General features: G+C 38.2%; 3 protein-coding genes across 8 annotated transcripts in view; 2 read left to right on the plus strand and 1 right to left on the minus strand.

The window, feature by feature from the left end:
• Positions 3,685-8,288, plus strand: LOC104746208. The gene is made up of 13 exons (XM_010467627.2): positions 3,685-4,318; positions 4,772-4,846; positions 4,945-5,052; positions 5,179-5,211; positions 5,296-5,385; positions 5,478-5,603; positions 5,694-5,837; positions 5,918-6,340; positions 6,431-6,565; positions 6,662-6,880; positions 6,972-7,232; positions 7,318-7,446; positions 7,529-8,288. Exons 1-13 carry the CDS (start codon positions 4,124-4,126, stop codon positions 8,108-8,110), a joined length of 2,520 nt encoding a protein of 839 aa, XP_010465929.1. The 5' UTR covers positions 3,685-4,123; the 3' UTR covers positions 8,111-8,288.
• LOC104746209 (protein SAWADEE HOMEODOMAIN HOMOLOG 2) lies at positions 8,485-11,114 on the minus strand. 3 transcript variants are annotated; one of them, XM_010467628.2, is made up of 9 exons: positions 10,887-11,114; positions 10,407-10,492; positions 10,266-10,311; positions 9,967-10,168; positions 9,726-9,801; positions 9,560-9,611; positions 9,332-9,475; positions 9,127-9,246; positions 8,485-8,999 (listed from the first exon to the last, which is right to left on the minus strand). In XM_010467628.2, the coding sequence occupies exons 1-9, from the start codon at positions 10,938-10,940 to the stop codon at positions 8,730-8,732; spliced, it is 1,050 nt and encodes a 349-aa protein (XP_010465930.1). In that variant the 5' UTR covers positions 10,941-11,114; the 3' UTR covers positions 8,485-8,729. The 3 variants fall into 3 exon arrangements, with proteins under 3 accessions (XP_010465930.1, XP_010465933.1, XP_010465931.1); XM_010467631.2 differs by having other exon boundaries at positions 8,730-8,999; positions 9,976-10,168; XM_010467629.2 differs by having other exon boundaries at positions 8,730-8,996.
• LOC104746210 (CRM-domain containing factor CFM3, chloroplastic/mitochondrial-like) overlaps positions 11,247-13,831 on the plus strand; it is a 4,830-nt gene continuing 2,245 nt past the window's right edge. For 2 of the 4 annotated variants that reach the window (XM_010467634.2, XM_010467636.1), the window contains exons 1-5: positions 11,247-12,240; positions 12,672-13,140; positions 13,234-13,364; positions 13,559-13,681; positions 13,781-13,822. In XM_010467634.2, coding sequence (XP_010465936.1) covers positions 11,329-12,240; positions 12,672-13,140; positions 13,234-13,364; positions 13,559-13,681; positions 13,781-13,822 — 1,677 coding nt within the window. In that variant the 5' untranslated portion in view covers positions 11,247-11,328. Of the gene's footprint in view, positions 12,241-12,671; positions 13,141-13,233; positions 13,365-13,558; positions 13,823-13,831 lie in introns of all 4 variants that reach the window. The other 2 variants (XM_010467633.2, XM_010467635.2) reach the window with 1 other exon arrangement.

Raw genomic sequence — 13,831 nt, forward strand, 5'->3', positions numbered from 1 at the left:
AATCTAGCATTTGTAAGATTTACACATGTGTGTGTGCTTAATTAATTCGGGAGCATACTCTATAAATTAAGCAAGTTATTATGATTATAAGACGAAATGTACATTCTAATATATTCATAGTTTTTTGGGTGCTTATTAAATTTTGAAAACGACAAAATAGACATTTAGGGGGTGTATTGAACTTAATATTTTAGGAGATTTGATGAGATTTTAATATTTTAGGATTTTGAGAGATTTTAGTGTAGTTTTAGGAGATTTTGATTATTTGGTAGAGATTTTAAATGATTTAATAAGAAAATGATTTGGGATTAGTGAGATTTGAGTATTGAATTTTAGGTGATTTTAGGATATTTAGAAGAAAAAAAAGAGCAACTTGGACTTCAACATCGTCACTTGTTCTAGTGTTATGTATTAGTGAGATCTCTACAATGCATGTACACACAGTTCACACTGTAGTTTCAAATCATCTACTTACAAAGATAGTCGACATTTTTAACCAAAAAGAAGATTCTTACATGATCGGAATTCAGAAAGGGAGAGAGAGTACTACTTAATAAAGACACACAATTTACACAGACTGACACTCTATATTAATTTAAGCTCTTCCAGCCATTCAAAATGGAGGAGACACTGATCTGGTTTCCCTTCTGCAACCGCCTTCTCCGAGAGTGAATAAAACCAACTATTTCTCCATTTAAACTCTTTAACAGCAGTTGGCCTCTTACGAAACCCACTCTGCTCGCTATTGGAGTTGATGGCGGCCTTGATAACAATGAGCCTGCATACGAGAAGTCTTATAGAATAGTCATACTTCCCGATTTTGTTTCACTTCCATTTCCTTCTGTTGAACTACCAGAGAAGGTGAGGATTGCAGTTGATACTGTAGTGAATGGTGGTTACTCCCATAACCACCAGAGGTGGCGGAGTCGACGACTAATTTTGGGTTCCAATTCACAGATGGATCAGCTTGATTGAGCAACAATGTCTTGCGCTGCAATGATCAACTCGATTGGCTTAAAGACAAATTTGAGATTTTTTTTTTGAGATATGTATCTGAAAGTCAAGAGAGAAAGGGATAGAGAATAGGAGAAGAGAAGTTGCAGAGATGGGTTCTTTTTTTGTTTTTTTTGTCGTCAATGGGTAATGGTTCTTCCAGAAAAAAAAAATAACACTTTTTATTAAAATCCTTCAAAGTTTCACCTTTAAAGGTGTGATTTTGTAAGTCATATATTTGAACTAAAAATGTTAAAACAATCTNCGACATTTTTAACCAAAAAGAAGATTCTTACATGATCGGAATTCAGAAAGGGAGAGAGAGTACTACTTAATAAAGACACACAATTTACACAGACTGACACTCTATATTAATTTAAGCTCTTCCAGCCATTCAAAATGGAGGAGACACTGATCTGGTTTCCCTTCTGCAACCGCCTTCTCCGAGAGTGAATAAAACCAACTATTTCTCCATTTAAACTCTTTAACAGCAGTTGGCCTCTTACGAAACCCACTCTGCTCGCTATTGGAGTTGATGGCGGCCTTGATAACAATGAGCCTGCATACGAGAAGTCTTATAGAATAGTCATACTTCCCGATTTTGTTTCACTTCCATTTCCTTCTGTTGAACTACCAGAGAAGGTGAGGATTGCAGTTGATACTGTAGTGAATGGTGGTTACTCCCATAACCACCAGAGGTGGCGGAGTCGACGACTAATTTTGGGTTCCAATTCACAGATGGATCAGCTTGATTGAGCAACAATGTCTTGCGCTGCAATGATCAACTCGATTGGCTTAAAGACAAATTTGAGATTTTTTTTTTGAGATATGTATCTGAAAGTCAAGAGAGAAAGGGATAGAGAATAGGAGAAGAGAAGTTGCAGAGATGGGTTCTTTTTTTGTTTTTTTTGTCGTCAATGGGTAATGGTTCTTCCAGAAAAAAAAAATAACACTTTTTATTAAAATCCTTCAAAGTTTCACCTTTAAAGGTGTGATTTTGTAAGTCATATATTTGAACTAAAAATGTTAAAACAATCTCCTAGAATCACACATTCAGTAGATTTTTTAAAAATTTGTGATATTTTGAATAACAGTATATTTAAAGTGAGATTTATAAATTATTGATTGAATAACAAGAGATTGTGAATGATTTTAAATGATTTATATAAATCTCAGATTCAATAACACATGATTTCAGATGATTTTTAAAAATCACTAATTCAATAACAGTGAATTTAAGAATACCTTAAAATCTTCTAAAATATCAAATTCAATACACCCCCCTTAGTGTTTGCTATAGGAATTGTTATTATTTTTGTAATTTTTAAAAAAATATATAATCGACATCTAGTAAATGCATACAATGTGATGGCTCCATGAATAAGAAAAGAAAAAAAAAGATCTTATGTGAAGCTCACTGGTTATGACGGAAAGACTTCCACATTAAATTAAATAAAACAAACAACAAGTCAATAAATTTAAAGGGCGGTGCGAAATTGAGTCTCTTTACTCTCTCTCATCTTGATGAAGACTTAAATCTGTTATCCGATTCGTATTTATGGATTTTGTCATTCTGATAACGAATACTACTATTCAGTATTACAGGATATATACTGTATTAGATATGAGGATTATGAATACATAGTTTATCGACTTATTGTTAAATATAAAAGAAAACTATATCCTTTAAACAAAAGGCTTTTAATAGATAAAATTTACGTTGCTTGGATATGAAGTATCTGGATTTCATAATTTTATTTGATTTAGTAGGACTTAAATTCAATATTTTGGAGATCTAAACTTTTTAATTTTTTTTTTTGTCGGCATCTAAACTTTTTAATTAATTTCAGACATATTTGGATACAAATAGTAGGAGTATGTGATTTTTAGTTAGGATAAGTTTTCTGAGTTTTTTTTTAAAGTGCGTGCCCGTTTTGACATGTCCCATTTAAAGTGTTCATATACGAAATATAAACACATCCTTTTTATATCTACAAGAGTAAAATTGATCGACATAAATCTAAAAAGCTGTGAATATTCAATTAGTCTTTCAGCCTTTGAAAATATTTAGAAAATTCGTATCTTGCTTGACTTAGAGAAGAAGAACCTAAATGAAAAGTTTACAACAAGAATTGGAAGTATTAATTATTGTATACAATATACAAACTACAAAGGATATAAAACAAAATGTGCCGCTCTCAGATCTCTCTATGATCCATCATCACGCGTCTTTTAACAATCTGAATAGTCAACGCTAAAGAGACGTCCGAGAGTCCGACCAGTGAACTAGTACTACTACTAGTCAATAAGAGGCGGCAAGCACATCGGACGGTCAGTAGTTTTCACTGTAATGTTACAAACGGTCACGATCTCTCAGATCAATATATAGACATGGGACTTAATTCTGGACTTAAAGTTAATAGTATTAATTACATTAAACAATTAATAATACAAGTGGAGTGCTTTTTGTATATTTTAAATTTATTTATTAAACACCAATTCTTCTAGGTGTTGAGTGTTGACCAATATGATTTTTTTTAATATATACTACCATATAATATTATTCCTTTTATCTTTGTATTTTATTTAATCTCCAGTTTTGATAACTAATCTTTGGTAGAGTAAAGTCTTTTTTTTTTTTTTTTTTTTTTTTTTTTTTTAATGTTTGCATAAATAAAAAGAGGTTTTTACTTTGCCCACACTGTTCATTTTGTCTAAAGATCCGTTACCTCTCTCTGGCAAGAACTCTGTGAGTTTCCGACAAATAATTAGGAGATCGAAATTCTTGTCTGACACACACACAAAAAAAAAAAACCTCATTCTTATTCGAAACTTCCCCCGGAGACTTTTCTCTTTTTTTCTTTCAGTTTTTTTTCAGAAATTTCGTTCTTCTTCGTCCGTCCGTGGATCTCTCAAGTTTTGTTGAAGATATCAAATGGTGGGATAAAAAAAATAAAAAGAGAATAAGACACCGCCAAAGGAAAGTTTCTTACTTTCGTCACTTTAGTTTCCGAGAGCTTTGACTTATAAAAGCTTTCAGATTTTCCCGGAATAATTAAAAAAAAACCCTGGATGGAGAAATTATATTGACCGGGGTGTATAGATTTGTGAAGAAGGGTGATTTGAAGAGATGGGTAGGAGAATTAAGAGGAAAGGTTTCATAAACACTGAAGCTGCGAGAGAATTTGTAAATCATCTAGTTGCTGAGAGACATTCCTTGTTGTTGCTTGTTCCTTTGGTGTTAGCTTTCTGGGCAATTGAGAGATGGGTCTTTGCTTTCTCCAATTGGGTTCCTCTTGTTGTCGCCGTTTGGGCTGCTCTTCAGGTTCGTTTTGTTTCTCAAAAGAATCACCTTTTTTTTTTTTTTTTATTCCATTGACCCTTTGATAATTGATCGGTTCTTGTTAAACCGCTGGTTAATTTTGTCTGGATCCGTTGAATCTGAATACTTTAGAATCCTCAGATAAAGTTGGAACGCTTTTATGCTTTTTTGTTTATATCTAACAACTTTACCATTTACAAAAAGAGTTTGATCTTTCCCACTCATGAGGTAGATAGTTCTGGTAAATTGCTTTTTTCATGGATTAGTTTACAATCTTAGCTAATTGAGTTTCATTCATGTGTTTGTGTTAGCCTATGTACTAAAAACTGGTTAGGGGGTTTTTGTTATGTAGACTTGATAAGTGTGTTCGTGTGCACAACTCTGAACTTAGAGAGTGGATAAGTAAAGCTAAAGTCTTGCTGTGTTTTTCCAATGTGATCATATGTTTTGCTGCAGTATGGAAGTTACCAAAGGGCAATACTTGCAGAAGATCTTACCAAGAAGTGGAAGCAACACGTTTTCAATGCGTCGGTGAGAATTTCTTTAACCCTAGTTTTTGATTACCTGTCGTTATATTATATCGCTCGATGTTATAACTTATAAGAGTAGCGCGTTGTGGCTTTCTCCAGACGATAACTCCTTTGGAACATTGTCAATGGCTTAACAAGTTGCTGTCTGAAATTTGGCTAAACTTCATGAACAAGAAACTTTCTCTCAGATTTGCTTCCATGGTAGAGGTGAGTGAGCTCTTATTCTTAACTTTTCTCTTTCTTATCCAAAATGTGTGTTCTGCCCATATACTCGAGCTGTACATGATTCCTTGGGTCATTTAAAGACAATAAAACATGAACTTTTGATCGCAGAAACGACTGAGACAACGAAGGTCAAGACTAATAGTAAGCAATCTCTCCCTTTTCCATTACACTTCCTTCTAAGAAAAGTTGGACACAGTGATGCTAATTTGTATCGGTTTTCGATAGGAAAATATACAATTGTTGGAGTTTTCTCTTGGCTCATGCCCTCCTTTGCTGGGACTCCATGGAACTTGTTGGTCCAAATCAGGGGAACAGGTTTGATTACTTTGATATTTAAGCTGCAAAGATTTGAATAAATGGTTGTATTTTGATGTTTTACCTTTTCTTTTCCTTCTCTGGTGGTATAGAAAATTATGCGATTAGATTTCACTTGGGACACAACAGATCTAAGTATCTTGTTGCAAGCCAAGCTGTCCAAACCGTTTAATCGAACAGCACGAATCGTTGTCAACAGTCTTTGCATCAAAGGCGATGTAAGTGAAAGCTCGCATAACCTGCTAAAAGTGTAAATATATTCCTTTACATAGCCTTCTTCCTGGTTTATTTACTGTATCTTCTTGCAGATTCTGATCAGACCGATTCTTGAAGGAAAAGCATTGCTCTATTCCTTTGTATCGAACCCTGAAGTTAGAATTGGAGTAGCTTTTGGTGGTGGTGGTGGCCAGTCTCTTCCCGCGACAGAGCTTCCCGGTGTCTCCTCTTGGCTGGTTTGTTTCCCATATTTTATATCTCTAATACAGTTTTTTTACCGCCAAGAATAGTTTCAGTTACAAAAGTCCATTTACAGGTCAAAATCCTAACAGAAACGTTGAACAAGAAGATGGTAGAGCCACGCCGGGGATGTTTCTCGTTACCTGCAACCGAACTTCACAAAACAGCCGTCGGGGGAATAATCTATGTAACCGTAGTCTCTGGTAGCAATCTTCACCGCAGTGTTCTTCGTGGAAGCCCCTCGAGAAGTTCCGAAATTGCAGAAGGTAGCAGCGGAAACAGCAGCAGTAGCAGTAGTAGCAAACCTGTTCAGACATTTGTTGAAGTTGAACTCGAACAGCTTTCTCGACGAACCGAGATGAAGTCAGGACCGAATCCAGCTTATCAATCAACGTTTAACATGATTTTACATGACAACACAGGGACACTTAAGTTTAATCTTTATGAGAATAATCCAGGGAGTGTCAGATACGACAGTCTCGCTAGCTGTGAAGTTAAGGTAAATTAATGAATAATAAGGACATTTTAAGTTAGTTTTTGTTACTGGCTGTTACTTGTTTGTTCATCTTTCTCTCTTTGGAATGTACAGATGAAATACGTAGGTGATGATTCAACAATGTTCTGGGCCGTTGGATCTGATAACGGTGTGATTGCCAAACACGCTGAGTTCTGTGGTCAAGAAATCGAGATGGTTGTTCCGTTTGAAGGAGTTAGCTCTGGCGAGGTAGATGATACAATTTCTTCTTTATGTATTACTACTCCAATAAACTTCTTTACTCAATTTGGCCAATTCACTTTATTTGTGTGTTTTGCTCTATAGCTGACCGTCAAGCTACTTATAAAAGAATGGCATTTCTCTGATGGCTCACATAGCTTGAATAGCGTTCATTCGAGTTCTTTACACTCCCTCGACAGCTCCTCTACTCATCTCTCCAAAACCGGTCGGAAGATTATTGTGACTGTTTTGTCTGGAAAGAACCTTGTTTCTAAGGATAAGTCCGGAAAATGTGACGCCTCTGTCAAGTTACACTACGGAAAAGTAAGTAAATCTTTTACATGATTTTGCTTTAAATGGCTGCTGCACGATCTTAAAATCTAAGAGGCGGGCCATGTTCTTGAATGTTGTGTAGATTATACAAAAGACGAAGATAGTTAACGCAGCAGAAAGTGGCTGGAACCAGAAATTTGAGTTCGAAGAGTTAGCTGGAGAAGAATATTTAAAGGTGAAATGCTATAGAGAAGAGATGCTTGGCACGGACAACATTGGTACAGCTACATTGAGTCTTCAAGGAATCAATAACAGTGAAATGCATATATGGGTTCCGCTTGAAGATGTTAATTCTGGAGAAATAGAGCTTTTGATCGAAGCTGTGGCTCCTGAGTACAGTGAAGTAAGTGTTTGACAAACATCACTCTCTGTCTCTTCCTTTTTTGCCTCATTGATTATTTACGCTTTTTTTTCCGGCTTTTTCGCAGGCAGATTCTAGTAAAGGCTTAATTGAATTGGTTCTTGTTGAAGCGCGAGATCTTGTGGCTGCGGATCTTAGAGGAACCAGTGATCCTTACGTTAGAGTTCAATATGGAGAGAAGAAACAGAGAACAAAGGTACTAAAGCAATGGTTTGGACGCAAAAAAGACATTTTAAAGAGATTAGGAAACAAAACTTAAGAGATTTTGTTGTTTTCAGGTGATATTTAAGACATTGCAACCGAAATGGAACCAGACAATGGAGTTTCCAGATGATGGGAGCTCCTTGGAGCTACATGTCAAAGACCATAACACTCTACTTCCGACATCAAGTATAGGTAACTGCATCGTGGAGTACCAAGGGTTAAAGCCAAACGAGACTGCCGATAAGTGGATACCTCTCCAAGGAGTGACACACGGCGAGATCCATGTCAGAGTCACGAGGAAAGTCAAAGAGGTTCAGAGACGCGCCAGCGTGGATTCTGGCTCCCCGTTTAACAAAGCTCTGTTGTTGTCCAATCAAATGAAGCAGGTGATGATAAAGTTTCAGAATTTGATTGACGATGGAGATCTTGAAGGCCTTGCTGAAGCTTTAGGAGAGTTGGAAAGTTTGGAGGACGAACAAGAAGAGTATTTGGTTCAGCTTCAGACAGAGCAAATGCTGCTTATCAACAAGATCAAAGACCTTGGCAAGGAGATTCTTAACTCATCTCCGGTTCAAGCACAGATTCATTCCCCATCTCGATCAGGGTCAGGTTCGGGGACAGGATCCTATAGCCGGAGATTACCCGCACCAATGTAGTCTGTTTTCAGATCAAACAATCATCTATAATGTATATAGATAGATATCTAGTGCATTGGATTAAATGTTCAGAGAGAGTTGAGCCCTTGTTACAAAGTTAGAAACATCAAGCTGTAAGTTTCTTTTTATTCCCATTGTTATTCAGTAACAATAAAGACAGTTATAATTGTTTGTAAAACTGTTTTTCCTGTGTCTAGTCTGATCAATAATTTACAGAAACCTACAGAAGCAAAATAGTTTTTACCTAAAGGTTATTCAGTCTGCTCATCACAGTAAGATACTTTTCGCATTAATAATTTCTCTTTCCCACAAATGTTTCAAAAAGCTAAATGACTCGAGGTAAGATTCCTAACTTGTAAATTAAGCCTTAAGAATAAATCCACAGAATTCGAACATGTTTGTTCAAAGAGTAACCGGTGATCATCAGATGATGAATAAACCGGACAAAACCATAATTATTACATCATACATGAGGGATCAAGTAACATGGCATGATACAGCTTTAGATGACTAAGTCATTGTGTGAGATTACACATGCATATGATCCCGAGTTAACCCCTACGGCTCTACTAGTAACTGTGAAAATGGCGGTTACAAAAGGGGATAGAAATTACATGGCCTAGGAAGAACCAGCGGGGACAGCTGCTGCATTGGAGCTAGGCTGAACCGAAGTGGCTGGAGTGGTGCTTAAGCTCCGATCTTTCGGCTCCGGTGCAACAATGGGAACTGAAGCTCCGGATTGTGAAAGAGAGGTTTTTGCAGCCGCATCTAGAGCGGGTATCTGATGCTGATTCAAGTTAGCCAAATCATTTACAACGTTGTGAAGTTGTTGTAGCCTGTAATCTGTCTCGGGCCGCCGACAAATCTTCCTCAAGGGAACAATTTCCTGCTGGGAGCAAAGAAATCCAAAATAGGTGAGTGAGAAGGGTTTTGCTTTAGGGTCTCAACCATGAAACCAAATGGAGCTGATGGGTAAACAAAATGATAAGAGATAGCGAGAGAGATGATCGTCCAACCTCGGACTGGTCGTGGCTGTAACGCACCAAGAACCTACAACGACAACCTCTGACATCATGTCTTCTTCTTTGTGCGTCAAGAACAGTGGCATCAAAGTAAAGAGCTTGATCTTTTCCTTCCTGAAGATGTTATAAAAAAATATCCAGTCAGGGATAAACTTACATGACACCTATCATTAAATGCTTAGAGAACAAAGTTCTAAACCTGGAAACAAAGTACGAGATCTCCGGCAAGAACTGCAACACATTCTGATGCTTCACATGGGAGAGACCGTTGCCTTACGTGCTTTTTGACGTTTATCCATTCATCTTCTTCAACTTCAAAACCCGCGAACCGAACCTGCACTTCCTGAAAGACCCAAAAGAAAGATTTGTTGTTAGCAAAACTAAGAGGGGGAACAAAGAAGTCAACTAGAAATGTGTTAGGAATTACCGGATCACCAATCTCCAAGTTTCTATGTGCTAGGAAAGCTTGCACATCATACCTGTAAGTAACCAAAAGAGACACATATCAGAGCAAAGCAGTGGAATGTAAAGATATTGTTGAAAACTATCATAAGTCAGTCAAAAATACTGAAGATCGAGTGCAAGGGAATCACCATGCACCATCCCTGGCAGATTTGGCTTCAAATTCCAAGTAGGAGTTGTCTGAACCACTCCTCATGACACCAGGAACTATGAGAAAAAGCAGTAAACAGTTATGAAAATGGCATCTATGCAATATACGCCATACTGATCTAGACTTATGGACAAGAAAATAAAACTGAATAATCCAATGAAACCTATCTAAATACATAAGCTTCTCAAGCTATTTGACTGCGAGTAAAATATATAAGGCACCTAAAATACCGGAAGGGGCAGGAGTCATGCCGGGTAGATTTCCAGTCATATGAGTGGTTTTAGGAGCGGCTAATGGTTGCATCACATTTCTCATCTGATTTGGCAAATCCATACGCGGCATGGAAGATACATTTAGCTTCCCAGGAGCTTTATTTCCCCTTGCTCTCAAAGCATACCGCCTATTTTGGAACCAGTTCCAGATCTACGATTGCATAGAAACGACACTCCAATTAAGTAAAAACAATTCCAACAGACTCTGTCTAGAAAAACTCAAGAATCAAGAATGAAAAGACCAGTACTTGCTTGAATTGCACAACAATTTTCCCCTTCCGCTCAGGTGATTCACTGAGACAGAAAACAAATGTGTACCAGTTTTTAGATGATAAAGACACAAGAAGTGCTTTCAGACCAATAAAATTGAGATACAGCAAAGTAAATACCTAAACTTATCAGCAAGAGCTTCAAGAATATGTCGACCTGGCATTGCTGTATTATGCTGTAGCAAAATTGCTTCCATCTCATTCACCTTATATAACATTAAACATCAGCCATAGTAAACAAGATAAAACCTTTTCAGAGAACTGACAAAAACCATAGAACAAAAGACACATGGAAACACTTATCAATAACTCCAATTAACAAAGTAGGAGCCAATTGATTTCAGAACACACATCGAATTGCCTTCAAGTCTCGCATAAAGATTAACGCAAATTTCTCAAACAACAAGTCAAGTTTCTATTATAGCTAATTATAAAAAATCTCAACTGATCTTCAGAATCTAAACCCTATCATATCATGAACCCAAAACGAGACCCAAATCTAAGAAACCAAACCGACCCAAAAAAAAAATCAAAATTTTCAGCTCGGGGAGCTCAAAATTAACACCAAACACATCACATTACAAAGAAATCGAGATTAACCTCGGGTAGGATAAATCGAAACGCCGGACCGCCATTACTGGGAGGTCGACCCATGATATCTCCTTCGTCTCACCGAAAAAAAGAACAAAAATTGGCGGCAGAAACTGCCAAACTAGAACCAAACGTATCTCACTTTGAATTTCGAATTCACGGCGAAACTGTCTAGAACACGGCCGGTGACCCAACGACAACGAATCCGGTTTTACTAAGACCCGACTCCGCCGCTTATATAACTTTTTCACTTGTGTAATTATTTTTTAACTTAATCCCCTAGTAATGGGCTTTAAAAGCCCATTTTAAAGACCCAAATCTTTAAAAACCCAAAACAATCTTATCCGTATGGTCGAGTAATCCAAACCAGCTTTATCCGTCTCTGCTCTCAGTATCCCAAAAACAATGGCGAAGAAGACATTTCGCTGAAAGCTTTCTCCTCAGTGTGTCAATGGCTTTGGTTCCGCTTAATTTTACTGAAATGCCACTGAGAAGCTCTCTTCCTTTGACCTCGACCTCTCGCTACTGTTCGTCTCCTTCGCTCCACGCATTGCTCTTCTATTCCTTGGGTGTGAAACCCTCGCGTCATCAAATCGTTAGGCCATTCTCTTCGCTCCGTACGAGTGAGCGTAGCAACAACAACAGGAGCCATAACAACCGTCGAATTGATAATCGGAATCATAAACCTAGTCCTCCTTGGATCGATAAGTGGCCTCCCTCATCCTCCGAAGCTCGCGGTGATCATGTCGGCGAAAAACACGGCGGAGCTAAGATTCGGTCGGCGGAGGAGGAAGCTGAAGCGAAGCTTCGGTATCTGGAGCGGGGTAAAGGACAAAACGCGATTGATAGGATTGTTCTTCGGCTAAGGAATTTAGGATTAGGTTCGGATGATGAGGAGGATGTGGAAGATGACGAGGGAGGTGGAATTAACGGCGGTGATGTGAAGCCGGTGACTGGAGAAGAGAGATTGGGGGATTTGTTGAAGAGAGAGTGGGTGAGGCCTGATATGATGCTTGCTGAGGGAGAAGAGAGTGAGGAAGAGGATGAGGTGTTATTGCCATGGGAGAAGAATGAGGAAGAACAAGCGGCGGAGAGAGTTAAAGGAGAAGGAGGAGCGGCGGTGATGATGAAGAGGAGAGCTAGAGCTCCATCACTGGCGGAGCTTACGGTTGAGGATTCTGAGTTACGTCGGCTGAGGAGGGATGGAATGTATTTGAGGGTAAGGATTAATATACCAAAAGCTGGGCTAACGCAGGCTGTGATGGAGAAGATTCATGATACGTGGAGGAAAGAAGAACTTGTGAGGCTCAAGTTCCACGAAGTGCTTGCTCGTGACATGAAGACGGCCCATGAGATTGTTGAGGTTAGTTAGTTCTCTTGCATAGTTCACTACATACTTCATTGTAGAGGAGGTTTGTAAGATATTTAGCTGAATTTGAGGTACAAAACATGATGCGAGATTATCTCATGAGAACGGTTTTCATTATCTATTAGGGATTCGCTTCACAAAAGTGATATGGTCCTTTTAGGGACAATATTTGAGACTGTGAAGTACCTAAGCTCAATTTAGCTCTGTAATAGAATGGTTGTAGAGCTTTTATTAGAACAGTAGGAATTTGTGGTTGATCTCTCTTGGGAATAGTGACGTAGTTGTAAATAAGGTATATTTGAGGTCTGGAAAAATTAGAGATAGAGCTGAGCACGGCTGTTAGAATTTTTTGGAGTAACAAGACTGTGCAGGAGATGCATGTTAAAGTTTCACAGAAAACTGATTAGTTTTACTCTGATGGGCAGCGTCGAACTGGTGGAATGGTGATATGGAGAGCCGGAAGTGTAATGGTGGTTTACCGTGGACTTGACTATCAAGGACCTTCTGTGATCTCTAATCGAGTGGCCGTACCTAAAGAGACTCTTTTTGTCCCTGATGTATCGTCTGCTGGCGATGAAGCAACAAATGCCAAAGATAACCAAAGTCCACCTTTGGTAATCAGAGACCCGATCATCAAGAACCCTATTCGCAAGGAGAATATGACAGAAGAAGAAATCGAATTTAACAATCTATTAGACAGCTTAGGCACACGTTTTCAAGAATGGTGGGGTACTGGGGTGCTACCTGTGGACGCTGACTTACTACCTCCTACAATTCCTGGTTATAAAACACCTTTCAGGCTTCTTCCTACTGGGATGAGATCAAATTTGACCAATGCTGAAATGACAAATCTCAGGAAGATTGGTAAAACTCTCCCATGCCATTTTGCTCTTGGTAAGATGCTTTCTGATCCTAGATGATTTTTTTTCCTAGATGGTTCTGCTGTTTGGTGTGTTGAGGTTTTAAACTTGAATATGCTCTTTACAGGCAGGAACAGAAATCACCAAGGATTGGCAGCTGCGATACTCCAGATCTGGGAGAAAAGTCTGATTGCAAAGATCGCTGTGAAGCGAGGTATCCAGAATACAAATAACAAACTGATGGCGGATGAGCTGAAGGTCTCTCTTATTTTTTATTTCTCTAAAGTTCAATAATAGGGAAAAAGAAATACTAAGGCAGTCCATATATTGATAAAAAAAAATAGTAGAAAGTATCTGTCATCCCCCTGAGCCCAGTTCTATGGATTTAGGACGTTTAAATATTTACACGGAAAGGCTAAAATCTTTCATTACCTCTTGTCTTGTTACTATAGGCATTGACAGGAGGTGTCTTGCTGCTCAGAAATAAGTATTACATTGTAATATACCGTGGGAAAGACTTCCTTCCTTCAAGTGTTGCAGCTACTTTGGCAGAAAGACAAGAATTAACTAAAGAGATTCAAGATGTCGAAGAGAGGGTAAGAACTCGCGACATTGAGGCTATTCAGCCTGTTGGTGACATGGTACCGGCAGAAAGACAAGAATTAACAAAAGAGATTCAAGATGTCGAAGAGAGGGTAAGAACTCGCGACATTGAGGCTGTTCAG

The sequence above is a fragment of the Camelina sativa genome, chromosome 15 (genome assembly GCF_000633955.1).
Source record: "Camelina sativa cultivar DH55 chromosome 15, Cs, whole genome shotgun sequence".
Lineage (NCBI taxonomy): Eukaryota > Viridiplantae > Streptophyta > Magnoliopsida > Brassicales > Brassicaceae > Camelina > Camelina sativa.